Genomic DNA, 19,154 nt, shown 5'->3' with positions numbered 1-19,154 from the left:
AAAATCATCAACAGGAACTTTCGTAAACAAGGAAGTAACATCAAAACTAACCATGTTAAAATCATTTAAGTCAGTCAAGGAGCTTAATTTATCAACTAAATCTATGTTGTTTTTAACATTAAAGTTTAGTTGATAAATTAAGCTCCTTGACTGACTTAAATGATTTTAACATGGTTAGTTTTGATGTTACTTCCTTGTTTACGAAAGTTCCTGTTGATGATTTATTAAGTTTCTTATCTGAAGAACTCGTTAATTATTATTTACCATTGCCAGTTCCTACTATCATTAAACTTATTAAACTTTGCATTGTTGATGCAAAATTTGTATTTAATGATAAGTTTTACACTCAGAAGTTTGGTATGGCAATGGGAAATCCTCTTTCACCTGTTCTTAGTAACCTATACATGGATTTTTTTTAAACAAGATTGCTTAACACAATCCTCCCTAATAGAGCTAAATGGTTCAGATATGTTGATGATATTTTGTGTCTTATGCCCAAAAATGTAGATATACACCATTTCCTTGGCAAATTAAATAGCTTAGCCCATTCTATAAATTTTACTGTTGAATTTGAAGAAAATAACTCATTGCCTTTTCTAGATGTTTTAATTATTAAGGGTAATAATGAATTCAAATTTAAAATTTACAGAAAACCTACAAATAACTGTTCCTATGTCCACTATTATTCTTCCCATCAAGATAGAGTTAAACTGTCTGTTTTCTCATCAATGTTTTTGAGAGCTTTACGAATTTGTAGTCCTGAGTTCATAGATGAGGAAATATCTAAAATATATGAAATAGGTAATGATTTAAAATACCCAAGAAATGTAATTGATAAATCTTTTAAAGTTGCTAGAAATACTTTTTACAATCCAAAAAGGGACAACCAGCCTTATTCAACTAAAAATATGTTGGTTCTCCCTTAACATGAAAACTTGGTTGATATGCCTTTTCTTCTTAAAACTTTTAATATTAAAGTTGAATTCAAAAATCTTGATACAGTAAAAAAAAACTTTTGATAAAGAATTCCCTCCAAAATGCTGATGGATGTGTCTATAAGATTCCTTTAAAATTTGCGATAAATTTTATTACGGTCAAACTGGTAAAAATCTCGAACTAAGATTAAAACAACATAAACATAGCATTAGAACTGAACAAGATTCCAATGCTCTATTTATTCATATAAGAGATTTTAACCATCCAATTGATTTTCAAAAAGTTGAGAAAGTAGTATCAAGCAAGTCCATGGTCGACAGGAATATAATTGAATCTTGTTTCATAAAAAGCAGTTTTGACAATAATATGAATATTTCCTTTGGTTTATATAAATTAGATCCATTTATAATTAATAGAATTTGGGAAGAATTTAATAATGCATTGGACAAATAATATTTTTTTAAATTTCTTATTTCTTGGGTAGAATAGTTTGTTGGTGGGTTGAGTGAAGAACCTGTCCAGTTCGGCCGGCGGGCCTGCTGTCTCGCGTCAGGTGTTTCATTGTTGTGGGATCTGATAGTGAAGTGTGGGCTACCCCTTTATAAACCTTCCTTTGATACTTTACTTTTATTGTTCTTTGATAATGTGAGTAGTCACGAAAGCGCTTGGAATTTCTCTATTCTTTCACAGTGGTTGTTTTGCATATATATATATATATATATATATATATATATATATATATATATATATATATATATATATATATATATATATATATATATATATATATATATATATATATATATATATATATAGCTCCACTTCTCTTCTGATTGGCAGTAAGAGAACTAACTTCCAGCCTAAGCAGCGAGCTCAATATCTGGTACCTCGATGATGGCACTCTGGCAGGTACTGAAGAGTCCCTGGTAGGGGACCTACAACTGGTGAAAACACAGGGAGAAGACTTGATACTCATCCTCAATCCCTCCAAGTGTGAAATCATCACAGCAAACCAGGAAATAATCAATGCTGTGCGAAGAATCCTCCCAGAAGTCTCTACTACCACTCCGTCCAACAGTACCCTCTTGGGAGTACCGCTGGGTCACCAGGCCATCGACACAGTCCTCAAGGACAAATTGAATGACCTGATGAGAATGGAGGAGAGAATAAGCAATCTTGATGCCCATGATGCTCTGCATCTCCTCACAAGGTGCCTTACTATTCCAAGACTCACTTACTTCCTCAGGTGTGCACCCTCTTTTGACAACCCAACACTCGACGAATATGACGCACACCTGAGGTCAACCCTTAAGAAGGCACTGAACCTGTCACTAGAGGATCAGCAATGGGATCAGGCAACCCTCCCAGTACGACTGGGAGGTATAGGGGTGCGCAAAGCAACGCATGTTGCTTTACCTGCTTTTCTGTCTTCATGTTTGGCTTCCAGTGCTTTAGTCAAGAAGATTGTTCCCGAACGCTTGAGAGACATGGTAGGAGCTCAAGACCCCAGGTTTACTGAAGCAGCGATTCAGTGGGACACCCTTACAGATTCCTCCAGTAGACCAGCTCCTCCCAAAGAATACAAACAGTCCCACTGGGACAAACCGATCATGGAAAAAATCGCCAACACAATGCTCTCCAACGCCTCAGGAAAGGACAAAGCTCGTCTCCTGGCAGCGAAGGCACCACACTCAGGAGATTTCCTGTTTGCTGTTCCCAATTCCTCCTTAGGCACTCGACTAGACCCACAGGCCATTCGGATTGGTGTTGCTCTTCGCCTAGCCGCCCCCATCCTCACCGAACATAGGTGTATTTGCGGCAGGGCGACAGCTGATCAATTCGGACTTCATGGTCTCGTGTGTCACACAGCAGAAGGGAAGTATGCCAGGCATGAGGAGGTCAATGATATCATAAAGAGAAGCCTCGCCACAGCCCGTTGCCCAGCTCAACGGGAACCCCAAGTGCAGAGGTCTGACGGAAGTCTAAAGCGTCCTGATGGAGCCACTATGCTACCTTGGAAGGATGGAAAGCAGATTGCCTGGGACTACACATGTGCCGCCACATTGACAGACACCTACCAGCCATACTCCGTAGTGGAAGGGGGTGGAGCTGCCAGCAACAGGGAGACTCAGAAGATCCGCAAATATGAAGACCTTCCCCCTTGCTATAACTTCATCCCAATAGGGTCAGAGACCCTTGGAGCATGGGGCAAGTGTGCTCTGAAGTTCCTAATAGAGCTGGGTGAAAAGCTCATCATAGAAACAAAGGACCACAGGGCGACCAGCTTCCTCTTCCAGAGACTCAGTGTTGCGATCCAGAGAGGAAATGCCTGCAGCATTCTGGGCACGCGGCCCACCGCCGGGGAGCTGGACGAAGTATTCGAGATGTAGCTCTGAGTTACCTATGTTGTTTTACTTTGTATCGTAGTTTTGTGAATGTTCTGTCAATGTATTTTGTCTTTAAATAAAATATATATATAAATATATATAATATAGGGGGTGGTAGGAGAAAATTCTCAAACAGCTTCAGGGAGAATATTGAGTTTTCCCTGAAGCAAGTTTATTGTTTTCTCTGAGGATGAGGGTCCCTATAACAGTTCTAGAGGTGGTACCTCCCTATATATATATATATATATATATATATATATATATATATATATATATATATATATATATATATATATATATATATATATATATATATATATATATATATATATATATATATATATATATATATATATAAATATATATATATATATATATATATATATATATATATATATATATATATATAATATATATATATATATATATATATATATATATATATATAATATATATATATATATATATATATATATATATATATATATATATATATATATATATATATATATATTGCCATGTTAGTACTGTGTAATTCAGTAAACTCTGAACCAGTGTTAGTACTGTGTAATTCAGTAAAGGAATTTCTCTCTTTCTCTGAACAAAATCAGTGAGTTCCGGCAAAGTCGCGATCTTTAATTTGTTTTTCATTAACTCTGCGAGATTTCAAGCACTTCCTCGCGCAGGCAAGATAGAATAGTTGTCTGATTACCCCCTGGCAGGAAATGAACTTTACAACTGTTGAAAGCGAATCTGTAAATGACAGAGGCAGGATAAGCAGCCGGGTAGAGCCAGCTACACACACACACAAAAAAAAAAAGTTTAGAACACGACCAGTCCCGGAACTAAGGGATATCTTATGAGGAGAGGTTAAGGGAACTCAACTTGATGACACTAGAGGACAGGAGGGATCGGGAACCATGATAATGACGTACAAAATACTGAGAGAAATTGACAAGTTGGACGGGGCTAGAATGTTTCAGAGATGGAACACAGGAACAAGGGACCACTACTGGAAGCTGAAAACTCAGATGAGCCATTGGGATATTAGGAAGTATTTCTTTAGCCTTAGGATCCATACATAGCTTTAAAAAGAGGTATGATGCAGATCATGGAGCAGAGAAAGAGTGACCTAGTAGCGACTAGCAAAGAGGCGGTTCCAGGAGCCGGGACACGACCCCTGCAACCACATATAGGTGAGTGCACACACACACACACACACACACAACCTGACTCAGGGTCATTGATCGGTGTTTATTTATACATGAAACTGTATTGAAATTACCGAAGTGGAAAGCATATGGAAGGAAACCTAACAAACAGTAACACAAGATAAGTAAACTGAAAGATTAAGACTAATCAGAAATAAGAAGAAAAAGAAGAAGAATTTTTGTGTTTACATCGGACTGTAGCCATAGTAAGGAAGGTAATGAGTGAAGAACTGAGTTAGACAAATATCATATGGAAAAAGAGAGAGAGAGAGAGAGAGAGAGAGAGAGAGGAAGAGAAACTTGAGGGAACATAAGAGGAAAATAAGAAATGGGTGAGAATTAGGATTGTCTCAGAAGAACGATCGGAGAGTTTAGAAGAGGGAATGAGAAAGCTGAGAGAGGACGGAGAGAGAGAGTATAAGAAAAACATCTGACTGTTCGGAGGATGCAGGAAGTGAAGAGGTTCTTAAACACAGTTTTTGCAGACTTGTTCGCAGAGAACTTGATGATACGGGACATAACAAAGTCAACAAGGAAACTGGTGAAGGCAACTTACAAAATCAAGACAGAGAGAGAGAGAGAGAGAAGGGAGAGGGTTAGACATCGATTACGAAGAAACAGAGATCACCGAGAAGATACATACAACGTCTTGGAAGCTAAAAGCAACTTAAAGCAGGAAAGACGTTAGAACGAGGTATATATATATATATATATATATATATATATATATATATCTATATATATATATATATATATATATATATATATATATAGGAAATAGAACCTGAGCGTTTTCATGTGCTTACACATATATCTTCAGAGGAACAGGAAGATTAGGCAAGAAGCACATTTTTGAGAATCTGTAAGTTGTGCATACTCCATCCCATGTAAAAGATGCGATGCCTTTTATTTAGGACAAACTGGCGAATCTCTTGAGACCAGAATTAAACAACATAAATAAACAATATCTAGCGGACACAAATCCAGTGTTTTGTTCATTATGTAAGGATACAGGCCTTTGTGTAGACAGTTCAAGGAAATATTGTGGAATCATCTATTATCAAACATGATGCACAATATATTTCAAATTTGTATTCAAATTTGACAATTTTATAATCCAGAATATTGTCCATAATATTAAAGGCAAAAACATTTTTCACAAAAATACAATGTGTGTTCTTTATAAGGCGAACAATTTAACTTGATGTTGGGCAACTGTATGTGTGGTTTAGGTTTGTGTGGGACCTGGTTTATGTGAGGTTTTGTCACCTTCTCTGAGGAGTTACCTCAGGATCTAACAAAAAAAAATGTGTTTCTCTTGCCTTATCTTCCTATTCCTCTGAACATGTGTGTAAGCACATGGAAGCGCTTAGGTTTTATTTCCTATTTTCATTGTGGTGTTTTTCATATTTCACTCACGCGTTTTATTGTGATTTATATATATATATATATATATATATATATATATATATATATATATATATATATATATATATATATATATATATATATATATATATATATATATACATATATACATATTGCGATCTTGGCTTATAGCAACGCTCATCTTGCCATATAGGACAAGTGAAAATTTGTGTATGCAATAATTTAGCCAAAATCATTCTGAACCTAACGAAAAAAATATATTTCACTGTGTTTGTTTAGTATTAAATTATTGTAAACAAATCTAAAATATATATAGTTGGGTTAGGCTAAAATAATTTGTTCTTGTTATAAGATTAGGTAAGTTTTCTAAGATTCTTTTGTTGCAAAATTAAAATTTTTTACATTAACAATAATGAAAAAAATATATCTTTAAACGTATAAGAGAAAATTTTAGAAAGAAAATAATTTTAAATGAGTTCTTGGTAATTGACCAGTTTTACATATTCGGCACGACATATGTATATATATATATATATATATATATATATATATATATATATATATATATATATATATATATATATATATATATATATATATATATATATATATCTAGGTAGTAGGTTGGTAGACAGCAACCGCCCAGGGAGGTACTACCGTCCTGCCAAGTGAGTGTAAAACGAAAGCCTGTAATTGTTTTACATGATGGTAGGATTGCTGGTGTCCTTTTTTCTGTCTCATAAACATGCAAGATTTCAGGTACGTCTTGCTACTTCTACTTACACTTAGGTCACACTACACATACATGTACAAGCATATATATACACACCCCTCTGGGTTTTCTTCTATTTTCTTTCTAGTTCTTATTCTTGTTTATTTCCCCTTATCTCCATGGGGAAGTGGAACAGAATTCTTCCTCCGTAAGCCATGCGTGTTGTAAGAGGCGACTAAAATGCCGGGAGCAAGGGGCTAGTAACCTCTTTTCCTGTATATATTACTAAATGTAAAAGGAGAAACTTTCGTTTTCCTTTTGGGCCACCCTGCCTCGGTGGGATACAGCCGGTGTGTTGAAAGAAAGAAAAGATATATATATATATATATATATATATATATATATATATATATATATATATATATATATATATATATATATATATATATATATATATATATATATATATATATAGTAGTGTTCAGATTGAGATAGGAGTAAATTTTGTAATTATCCAGCTGTGGTGTTACTCTGCGACTCTCGTAATAACTACAACAGCTGTTGTTCTGTAAGGCTATTCCAGCAAGCGTACTCCGTGAGTGAATGTGGTTTTGCCAAATTCTCCCCTTCAATTCACGATTTCTACTGGAATTCATAATGAATGTTACACCTAGGAACCGTGCAAGTATTATAGCTTTTAGAAAACATGCTGATTTGTGTATCAGACAGATCGCCGAAAATTTGAGCCTAGCAAAGTCAACTGATAGTCCGATTCTGAAGAGAGATGACAACACTGGTGATTGTGGAGCTTTGCTTCAAGGAAGATGTGGAAGAAAATTGAAGATAACACCTCACAATGACAAGATTATCAAAAGAAATAGTGTAAAGGTTCCCAAGAAAACCAGCAAAGATCTACAGAGAGATTTGGCTTCAGCTGGCGCAAATGTTGATTCTTCAACTGTTCGACGAAGGCTCCTTGAAGCTGGGACGCCTGCCAGAAAGCTGGTAAAGAAACAATTATTGACTGCTGCTGTGAAGAAAAAACGGCGCTTTTTGAAGTACATGGGTACAGATCATTATTAGTAAGACGGTCCTCTTAGGAATGGATACATTAAGTAAGCGCCAAGACACCCACCTAAGATGTTTCGGGACAGTTTTACTGCTAAAGACCCTGGAAGATTTGTTAATGTTGAGGGAACAATGAACAGTGACAATATCAAGGAAATCCTGGCAACTCATTTTCTTCCCATTGTGAGTAGAGACTTTCTGGATGGAGAAGGCATTTTCCAGCAGGATCTTGTTCCATGCCACACTTCCAGAAAATTGCTGACGTTCTTCGAAGACATTGTGTTAAGCGTTCTAAATTGGCCTGGAAACTCTCCTGGCCTCAACCCAATTGAAAGTCTATGGGAAATAACCAAACGCAGGATCGCCAGACAGGACTGTGCATCTGTGGAGAAGCTAATTGCTTCTGTTATTAGGACCTGGTATCATGACGAAGAACTTGCCAGAATGTGTTCAACATTGATTGTGTCTATGCCAAAGCGTGTAGCAGTGCTTATAAAAGACAAGGGTACTCACTCTTATTAAATCAGTTATCTGTCATATAATTATCGTATATTTTTCAAATAAACATTAATTTCCCAAATTAATGTCTTATTTCATCACTATCCAAATTAATATGTATACTACTGTATATGTATATATATATATATATATATATATATATATATATATATATATATATATATATATATATATATATATATATATATATATATATATATATATATATATATATATATATATATATATATATATATATATATATATATATATATATATATATATATATATATATATATATATATATATATATATATGTCGTGCCGAATATGTAAAACTGGCCAATTAGCAAGAACTCATTTAAAATTAAGTCCTTTCTAAAATTTTCTCTTATACGTTTAAAGATATATTTTTTTCAATAATATTAATGTAAAAATTTTAATTTTGCTCCAAAAGAATCTTAGAAAACTTTCCTAACCTTATAATAACAAGAACACTTTATTTTAGCCTAACCCAACTAAATATATTTTAGATTTGTTTATAATAATTTAATACTAAACAAACACAGTGAAATATATTTCTTTCGTTAGGTTCAAAATGATTTTGGCGAAATTATTGCATATACAAATTTTCACTTGTCCTATATGGCAACATGAGCGTTGCTATTTAAGCCAAGATCGCAAGTTCTGCCTATTCGGCACGACATATATATATATATATATATATATATATATATATATATATATATATATATAATATAGGGAAGTACCACCTCTATAGCTGGAATGGGGACCCTCATCCTCAGAGAAGACAATAAACGTACCTCAGGGAAAACTCAAGGTTCTCCCCGGAGCTGTTTGAATATTTTCTTCTCCTACCACCCCCTATATTTATATATATATATATATATATATATATATATATATATATATATATATATATATATATGTATATATATATATATATATATATATATATATATATATATATATATATATATATATATATATATATATATATATATATCCTATACAAATAATGTAAGATACCTCTTTTTTGCTCTTGAGTGGTATTTCTCCTGCAAGGGGCAGGTGGTGTGATGCTCACAACACTTAGGCAGGTGGCGTGATCTCACAATATCTACACAGGTGGTGCGGTGTTCACAACTCCTGCACAGGTGGTGCGGTGCTCAGTAAAGGATAATTCATGCCAGAAATTAATCTCTCGGAGTAATATGTGGGCTCTTGATATATGGTAAATGTTGTGTTTGGTGTAGCAGGGAGGTGAGAGAGAGAGAGAGAGAGAGAGAGAGAGAGAGAGAGAGAGAGAGAGAGAGAGAGAGAGAGGGAATAATACACAGAGCTACATACATACATAAATACATACATATAAAAATACCACAGTGAAAATAGGAAAAACCTGGTCGCTTTCAGATGCTTACACACAACATCTTCAGAAGAATCGAGAAAGAAGGCACGATAAGCAGCTCATATATGTTGAACATTGAGGTAACACCTCACTCAGAGAAGGTGACATCTCACTCATTGAGGTAACACCTCACAAAATGAAGTGATACCTCAAATTACACTGCAGGAGGCCTACTGGCCCACAAGTATATTAAGAAATAATAGAAATGCCCTTTCCAATAAAACACTACATTGCGAATAAATCAAATCTCTAAACAGGTTAAAATTATATCGAATCAATGAGAAAGGGAAAAAAAGGTGTATAGGTAATTCAGAGTAAATATTTCAGGCCATCAACTCAAAAGAAAAACATAGAAATGTAAGTGCATTGTGGTAGACTTTCATGACCACTCCAGTGGACCGAGGCTGGCCCAGGGCTGGGCTGTGGTGGACTGAGGCTGGCCCAGGGCTGGGCTGTGGTGGACCGAGGCTGGCCCAGGGCTGGGTTGTGGTGGACTGAACCTGGCCCAGGGCTGGATTGTGGTGGACCGAGGCCGGCCCAGGGCTGGGCTGTGGTAGACTGAGCCTGGCCCAGGGCTGGGCTGTGGTAGACTGAGCTTGGCCCAGGGCTGGGCTGCGGAAGTAGGAAAACTCTCGAAACCCGTCCAAGTTACATCAAAGGTATATACATACATTCAGACAGGCAGACGGATAGACAGGCAGACAGACAGATACTGACAAACAGACAGCTCATAATAGGTAGATGTTTGCGGCAGCGAGCTTGGCTAGTGTGTGTGCTGGCCACAGATCACACTCCAACATAGCTTGTTGTGTAGCAGTTGTAAATAGCGTGTGTGTGGGGGAGCATAAATGGGAAGCTGGCCAACCTACGACCAATATTTCTACACAGGCTGTAAATTGTTCTACATAACAACTACTATATCGACGAAAAATACTGAGCGAATGAGATTTAGACTAACGCATTGGGTAATTTCCTTGCGTGTGTGTGTGTGTGTGTGTGTGTGTGTGTGTGTTTGTGTGTGTGTGTTTGTATATGCTTACTAGTTCTGTTTTTTACTGGGCGTAGGACTGCTAATCTAAGAACCATCGTGAGTTCGAATGCCGGTATTTCATTTCATTATGTATATATATATATATATATATATATATATATATATATATATATATATATATATATATATATATATATATATATATATATATATATATATATATATATATATATATATATATATATATATATATATATATATATATATATATATATACATTTTATAACCACTCCGGCCGATTTTATTTCAAAGGATTCATCTATAATGGAAATAACATATATGAAATCATGTGATCTATATTTCGAACAATTCATTCAGCTCTTCGGAGGTGGTCCTCGTGCCCTGGATGATGCAGCGCTTCCTCTCTGGTTCACAACACTGAACCTCTGCAGAAGAAACCTAGTTTTTCTCTGATACTTGGCTTTCTGGTTGCGTGTGTTACCTAACTCTTTCAGGAACTTATGTGTGCACTTTCCTCGTGATCCAAGGATCTCCGATTCTATTGAAACGAAAGTTTTAGCATGTTGCCAGACCCTTGTATGTGGGTTTTTCCTGGGTCTCCCTGAAACTGGAGGGACCACCTTCTTCTGCTTCGAAGTATCGGAGGTAGGTGTCGGCTATTGTAAACACAGGTGTGGTCCCGTACTACTAGCCTACCTCCTTCCAGGGGAGCATGGTGACTGCCTGGGCGCTTCTGACTGCCACCAGGTCTGGCATGAGCTGTAGTGATATCGTTGACCTATTCGTGTCTTCTGGCTTATAACAGGTAAGACCGTAAAGCTCAAAGTGGTCTGTCTACGCACTGTCGTAGATACACGGTGTCTGGTGAGAATGGGGGAAGGGAGAACGGGTACGAGAAGAGGTACACTATAACGAATATCCTGAGGGTTGAGGCAAATGCCTAACGAGGAATTACTGATAGCCATAAGGAAATCCCCAGCAAGTGATACCCTCACGGCTAGAAGGCGAACTTTGTCCTTTCTTGAGGCATTGTTGTGACTCGCTGAGGCGATTTTCTTTACATGGACCGGCGAGTAGATGAATTACACACAGTGCTCACTTATTTATTTCTACGGGAATCGAGCATTGTGTCCTGGCACTGTGTAACCTAATTACCTCCCAGGCACAGTATGCCCCCTTCAGGTCTACCACTTCGTCCTGGATATTATTATTAATTATTATTATTATTATTATTATTATTATTATTATTATTATTATTATTATTATTATTATTATTACCATGGCATAGGTTCGTCGTCAGCAGTGCACCAACTGTCAGTGAGAGAGCTCCTGCCCACTACTGAACAATACCTCACCTACGATGGTTCCCTCACCGTACCTGGCTGCTACGAGACGGTCACATGGATCCTTCCTAACAAACCCCTCTACATCGCCTTCAGCCAGGTAGGTGCTTCTAGTAGTATGTATGTGTGTGTGTGTGTGTGTGTGTGTGTGTGTGTGTGTGTGTGTGTGTGTGTGTGTGTGTGTGTGTGTGTGTGTGTGTGTGTGTGTGTGTCTTTGTCCTCATCACATACAGAATGGGATACATTGTACTCTTTGGTTTTTGGTAAAGACGTGTGTATCTACAGCACAACCAAAGTACAAGAAGAGACTGCAGAAAATGTTGAAATATTTGAGGGTAGAGCATTGCACAGCAGTCACGAGAGAAAGTTATAATCCAGACTGAATTCTACCTGATGCTAGTTCGTCCATCTCTCTCTCTCTCTTTATATATATATATATATATATATATATATATATATATATATATATATATATATATATATATATATATATATATATATATATATATATATATATATATATATATACATTTCAACAAGTCGGCAGTCTCCCACCGAGGCAGGGTGACCCAAAAAAAAAAGAAAGAAAATCCCCAAAAAGAAAATACTTTCATCATCATTCAACACTTTCACCACACTCGCACATTATCATTGTTTTTGCAGAGGTGCTCAGAATACAACAGTTTAGAAGCATACACACATAAAGATACACAACATATCCCTCCAAACTGCCAATATCCCAAACCCCTCCTTTAAAGTGCAGGCATTGTACTTCCCATTTCCAGGACTCAAGTCCGACTATATGAAAATAACCGGTTTCCCTGAATCCCTTCACTAAATATTACCCTGCTCACACTCCAACAGATCGTCAGGTCCCAAGTACCATTCGTCTCCATTCACTCCTATCTAACACGCTCACGCACGCTTGCTGGAAGTCCAAGCCCCTTACCCACAAAACCTCCTTTACCCCCTCTCTCCAACCCTTTCGAGGACGACCCCTACCCCGCCTTCCTTCCCCTATAGATTTATATGCTTTCCATGTCATTCTATATATATATATATATCTATATATATATATATATATATATATATATATATATATATATATATATATATATATATATATATATATATATATATATATATATATATATATATATATAGTGATAATAAGAAAGAAATGTTTTCAGTTTTTACTAACAATTTCTTGCCGTTCTTAACACAAAAAGACAGAGCCCAGAAATTAGGTAAACACTAGTTACCTGAGACACAGTTATTAAACAAATAAACAAATTAAATCAAAATAAGTGCCCGGCAACTGTAAACTGTTTTCAAGTCATCATAAAGATGGCAAGATGGTGCTAGTGAGTTGTTAACAACTTTTTATACATTACTACGAAGGTGTATCGTACCTGATATACCACAGATGGCTAATTGGGAATCATATTTTCGAAGCTGAGGGAAGGTCACTACTATCAGATTACTGCCCAATCGGCCCGAAATCAATAATGGATGAATTATTACATGGATAATAGAAGATATAATTAGAGGCCATCTCCATGAACACAATTTACTTCAAGCAGCGCTGCAGGGATTCACAAGATGCAGTTCCAGCCTATCAAATTTACGGACTTTTTTCAATGTGGCATTTGCGGCGAAGGATCAAGATAAAGAATATGAGTTTGCTTACCTAGATTTCAGTAAGACTTTTGATAGACTCTAACACGGGATACTGCTACAGAAAGTGGCAGCACACGGTATTGGAAGTAAAGTTCTCTCATGGACCAAGATATGACTGACTTATAGGCAACAGAGAGTTTGTATGAATGGAATAAAGTTGGAATGGGAATGAGTCACAAATGGTGTCCTACAATGATCAGTTTTGGGCCCCTTGTTGTTCATAATCTATATTAATGATGCTGAAGGAACTAAGAGCAGCATGAGTAATTCCCTAATGACACAAAAATGATCTGGACAAATTATATTATGGTTGGAAAAAGGTCAGATGCAGATTAATGTGGAAAATGCAAAGTTTTAATCCATGGTAATGAAAACAACTCTGGCACCTAAAAACTGATCTGACCGGATGTTTAAGAAGACGTTCACTTGTTAGCAAGACCAGCCCTTGTTAGCGAGACCAGCCCTTGTTAGCGAGACCAGTCATTGTTAGCAAGACGAGTCACTGTTAGCGAGACACCAATGCCTAAATGTTAATAATAAGACCAACGGTTCCTCGGGAATAAAAACACAAATTATAAGTAAAAGAAGTCCCAAGGTTAAGCTATAGTTCTGCACCTACTTATCATTAGTAAGGTCTCGTATAGATAATATAACATTGTTCTAGTTCCCATGCTACACACTGGATATGAATACACTGAAGAATGTACGAAGATGGATGTAGATAAATGGTTCAGAGAACCGACAAGTTGATAAGTTAGACACATGTGCAACACTTGGGTATCTTTCAATGAGGAAACGTTTCGCCACACAGTGGCTTCATCAGTCCTATACGAAGAAGAAAGATCAGGAGTTTGAGGTAATTAGTCCCTCAGCTTGGAGTCGATGTACACCCTGTGTGGCCACACAGGGTGTACACGACTGCTGTGTGACCACGCAGGGTGTACACGACTGCTGTGTGGCCACGCAGGGTGTACACGACTGCTGTGTGGCCACGCAGTGTGTACACGACTGCTGTGTGCTCACCCGGGGTGTACACGGCTGCTGTGTGCTCACACGGGGGTGTACACGGCTGCTGTGTGCTCACACGGGGGTGTACACGGCTGCTGTGTGCTCACACGGGGTGTACACGGCTGCTGTGTGGCCACGCAGGGTGTACACGACTGCTGTGTGGCCACGCAGGGTGTACACGACTGCTGTGTGGCCACGCAGGGTGTACACGACTGCTGTGTGGCCACGCAGGGTGTACACGACTGCTGTGTGGCCACGCAGGGTGTACACGACTGCTGTGTGGCCACGTAGGGTGTACACGACTGCTGAATATAACCACAGCTGTTGTACCCGCTTATTTATTTAAACTGTACAGAGAGGTACGTGGATTTAACAATAACTATGTAGATTCAGGAGCCACCACAGTCAGCTACTTAAAAACTTGGTTGGACAAATATATGGAGGGGAAGGGCGGGATTTAGGAAGGTAGCGCCTATCATGGCCACGTAGGCTTACTGCGGTGGAGATAAATGATATAAATGCTGACACGATGGAAAAAATAAACACATATGCAGTATACTGAGATCCTTTATTGACAATGTTTCGCCCAATGGGCACACACGCTGCTCCCCTGGTCATAAAATCTTACGATCTTATATTACGTTAAGTATATCAAAAATTGGCATAACTCAATTGAGTTCTTTGAGGGAAAATAATTGCAATTTATCCCCGAAAAGTAGAGAGTTTTCTTAACTAAAATCATCTTTGAACGGAATACGAAAGTAGCGCTTAAAATTATTTACCTTGCTGCCTGGTACGGACGAATTAAATCAAATCTTTTTAACTTGTCACCTAAGAGACACTTGTTGAGTGCAAGTCCTTCTCCTGGCCACCTGATATTCACCTATTACGTAGAAGTTCCGCATAGTGTAACCCAATACCCAGATATTATTTATAGATCATATCTAAGCGGCCTGATACGTAGATATTTTAATATATAAATCATATATCCCCTGCAGACACATAAGAAACATAAGAAAGGAGGAACACTGCAGGAGGCCTGTTGGCCCATACTAGGCAGGTCCTTTACAATTCATCCCACTAACAAAACATTTGCCCAACCCAATTTTCAATGCTACCCAAGAAATAAGCTCTGATGTGAAAGTCCCACTCAAATCCAACCCCTCCCACTCATGTACTTATCCAACCTAAATTTGAAACTACCCAAAGTCCCAGCCTCAATAACCCAACTAGGTAGACTGTTCCACTCATCAACTACCCTAGTTCCAAACCAATACTTTCCTATGTCCTTTCTAAATCTAAACTTATCTAATTTAAATCCATTACTGCGGGTTCTCTCTTGGAGAGACATCCTCAAGACCTTATTAATATCCCCTTTATTAATACCTATCTTCCACTTATACACTTCGATCAGGTCTCCCCTCATTCTTCGTCTAACAAGTGAATGAAACTCAAGAGTCTTCAATCTTTCTTCATAAGGAAGATTTCTAATGCTATGTATTAATTTAGTCATCCTACGCTGAATGTTTTCTAACGAATTTATGTCCATTCTGTAATATGGAGACCAGAACTGAGCTGCATAATCTAGGTGAGGCCTTACTAATGATGTATAAAGCTGCAGTATGACCTCTGGACTTCTGTTGCTTACACTTCTTGATATAAATCCCAGTAATCTATTTGCCTTTTTACGTACGCTTAGGCATTACCGTCTTGGTTTAAGGTTGCTGCTCACCATAACCCCCAAGTCCTTTTCGCAATCTGTATGGCTAAGTTCTACATCATTTAACTTATAAGTACTAGGGTTATGGGCACTCCCAAGCTTCAGAACCTTGCATTTATCTACACTGAACTGCATCTGCCACTTTTCTGACCAAGAATAGAGTTTGTTTAAATCCTCCTGAAGTTCCATAACATCTACGTTTGAATCAATTATCCTACCTATCTTTGTGTCATCGGCGAATTTGCTCATATCACTAGTAATTCCCTCATCAAGATATTGTGTATAAGTCATATCCCCTGAGGAGTGATGCGCAGATATTGCGTCTAACGAGACTTGTATTTGTGGTCAGATGCGGGGATTGAGACGACTCAAGCAAGGTTCGTCTGACTTCCGAAGAAACGCTCCGGTAGCCAACAACTTCCGGCCGCTGCAGTCTGCCCATCACCGCACCGTCCGCACCAACATTGACTTCTCCGACACCCAGGTAGGTGGGAGTACGTGGGTATAGGTGTTGCGTAGGGGTGAGACGCGATGTCTTACTACAGAAGGCAGGTAGGTGTACATGGTGTGTATGGGTGGTAAGTAGTGCGTAAATAGAGTAGGTGGTGTATGACTGGAGTACCGGTGGTGTGTAACTACTGTAGGTGGTGTGATATTAATTTATGTAGGTGCGTGTAGGTGGGAGATGGTACTTGATTTGCAGGTGAAAAAATGATTTTTCGTTTTTTTGTCAAATTTTATTCGTGCATATATATATATATATATATATATATATATATATATATATATATATATATATATATATATATATATATATATATATATATATATATATATATATATATATATATATATATATATATATATATATATTTCTGTGTATGTTAATTAACAGTTTTCAAAGGTACTTGTCAATAAAATTTAGGTATCTTTCGAGAGTGTCTGTGAGTGTCCGTGTCTGTGTATGTTTTTGTATGTGTGTGTACTCACCTAATTGTGGTTGTAGGGGTCGATATTCAGCTCCTGACCCCGCCTCTTCACTGACCGCTACTGGGTCCTCCCTCTCACTACTCCATGAGCTTTATCATACCTCGTCTTGAAACTATGCATGGTTCCTACCTCCACTACATCAATTGCCAGACTATTCCACTTCCTAACAACTCTGTGGCTGAAGAAATACTTTCTAACATCGTTTTGACTCATCTGAGTCTTCAACTTCCAATTGTGACCCCTTGTTTCTGTGTCTCATCTCTGGAATATCCTGTCTCTGTCCACCTTATCTATTCCACGCAGTATTTTGTATGTCGTTATCATGTCACCCTTGACCCTCCTGTCTTCCAGTGTCGTCAGACAGATTTCCCTTAACCTTTCTTCGTAGGACATTCCCTTTAGCTCTGGAACCAGCTTTGTTGCAAACCTTTGCACTTTCTCTAATTTCTTGACGTGCTTGACGTGCTTGTGAGTGTGTGTGTGTGTGCGTGTGTGTATATGGGTGTGTGTGTGTGTGTGTGTGTGTGTGTGTGTGTGATTGTGTTTATGTCTTATAACACACTCTAATATATTATCTCTTTCTCCAGGGAAAGAAGTGTTCAGTATCAGAGCCAAAATTCCACTACCGAGGTACGTATTGCTGAACACATTTAGTTCTGTTAATGATTCAGAATCACATGTTTCGTGATTTCATTAATATACAGAAGGCTAGTACCCCAAACAGGATGAGGATGAAATCAATCTCTTAGTCTCCACGACCATGCATATTCTCGCACCAGGAAAATCACGTTAAGTTTCCCTGAGCTCCTGGTGTTTGAGAGTTGATGGTCAAGTGGATAGAGAGATGCGTACCATGTCCTGTTCTTACAGGGCTGGGTACTGTGACGCAGGATCGAATCCTGCTTTTCTGTCCTCATGCATTACATCCAGAGGGCTTGTAACAGCAATTCTTCCTTGAACATTTTAGGGGCAAGATTGGAGTCCAGGACCAAAAGTTCATTGACGAAGCCATGATCTGGGATAATCTAACGGGCTCTGAAACCAGACCTGCTCCCCCCAACAACTACAAACAGTCGCACTGGGATGGCCCCATAGTGGAGAAAATAGCCTCATCAGTGCTTCAAAGTGTGTCAGGGAAGGATAGAGCCCGCCTCCTGGCAGTGAGAGCTCCTCATGCAGGGGACTTTCTGTTAGCTGTTCCCAACTCCAGCCTTGGCATACGGCTCGACCCACAGACCAACCGCATTGGTGTTGCCCTTCGACTTGCCGCGCCTATTCTCGCCGTACACAGGTGTATTTGTGGAAGTGAAGCAGCAGACCGATTCGGGTACCATGGTTTTGTGTGCCGTAAATCTGAGGGAAAGACTGCAAGACATGAGGAGCGTGGGACTACACATGTGCATCTACCTTGGCTGATACCTATCTCCAATACACCAGGGAGGAAGGAGGGGCAGCCGCCAGCTTCAGGGAGTCCCAAAAGTCTAGAAAATATGGAGAATTTGCCCATCATTATATGTTTGTTCCCATAGGCTCAGAGACCCTTGGCTCATGGGGAAAGAGTGCATCTAAGTTCCCTAAGGACCTAGGCAAAAGACTCATCAGGGTAACTAGGGATCCCAGGGCAGCTAGTTTTCTGTTCCAGTGACTCAGCGCTGCTGTTCAGAGGGGTAATGCCTGCTGTATTTTGGGCACGCGCCCCAGTTCTGAGGAGCTGGATGAGATTTTCGCGTTATAATCAATGTCAAACACGTAACAATATGTACTATATATCT

At 38.1% G+C, this 19,154-nt stretch overlaps 1 protein-coding gene across 1 annotated transcript in view; it reads left to right on the top strand.

Moving 5' to 3' along the window:
* LOC128689850 (carbonic anhydrase-related protein 10-like) overlaps positions 1-19,154 on the top strand; it is a 284,325-nt gene that overhangs the window by 264,606 nt on the left and 565 nt on the right. The window contains exons 8-10 of the mRNA XM_070087551.1: positions 11,930-12,084; positions 16,742-16,876; positions 17,970-18,012. Of these exons, the coding sequence (XP_069943652.1) occupies positions 11,930-12,084; positions 16,742-16,876; positions 17,970-18,012 (333 nt within the window). The remainder of the gene's footprint in view (positions 1-11,929; positions 12,085-16,741; positions 16,877-17,969; positions 18,013-19,154) is intronic.

The sequence above is a fragment of the Cherax quadricarinatus genome, chromosome 22, assembly GCF_038502225.1.
Source record: "Cherax quadricarinatus isolate ZL_2023a chromosome 22, ASM3850222v1, whole genome shotgun sequence".
In the NCBI taxonomy this organism is placed as follows: domain Eukaryota; kingdom Metazoa; phylum Arthropoda; class Malacostraca; order Decapoda; family Parastacidae; genus Cherax; species Cherax quadricarinatus.
Note: the sequence above shows the minus strand (reverse complement) of the source record. Positions and strands in the feature narration are given on the sequence as shown.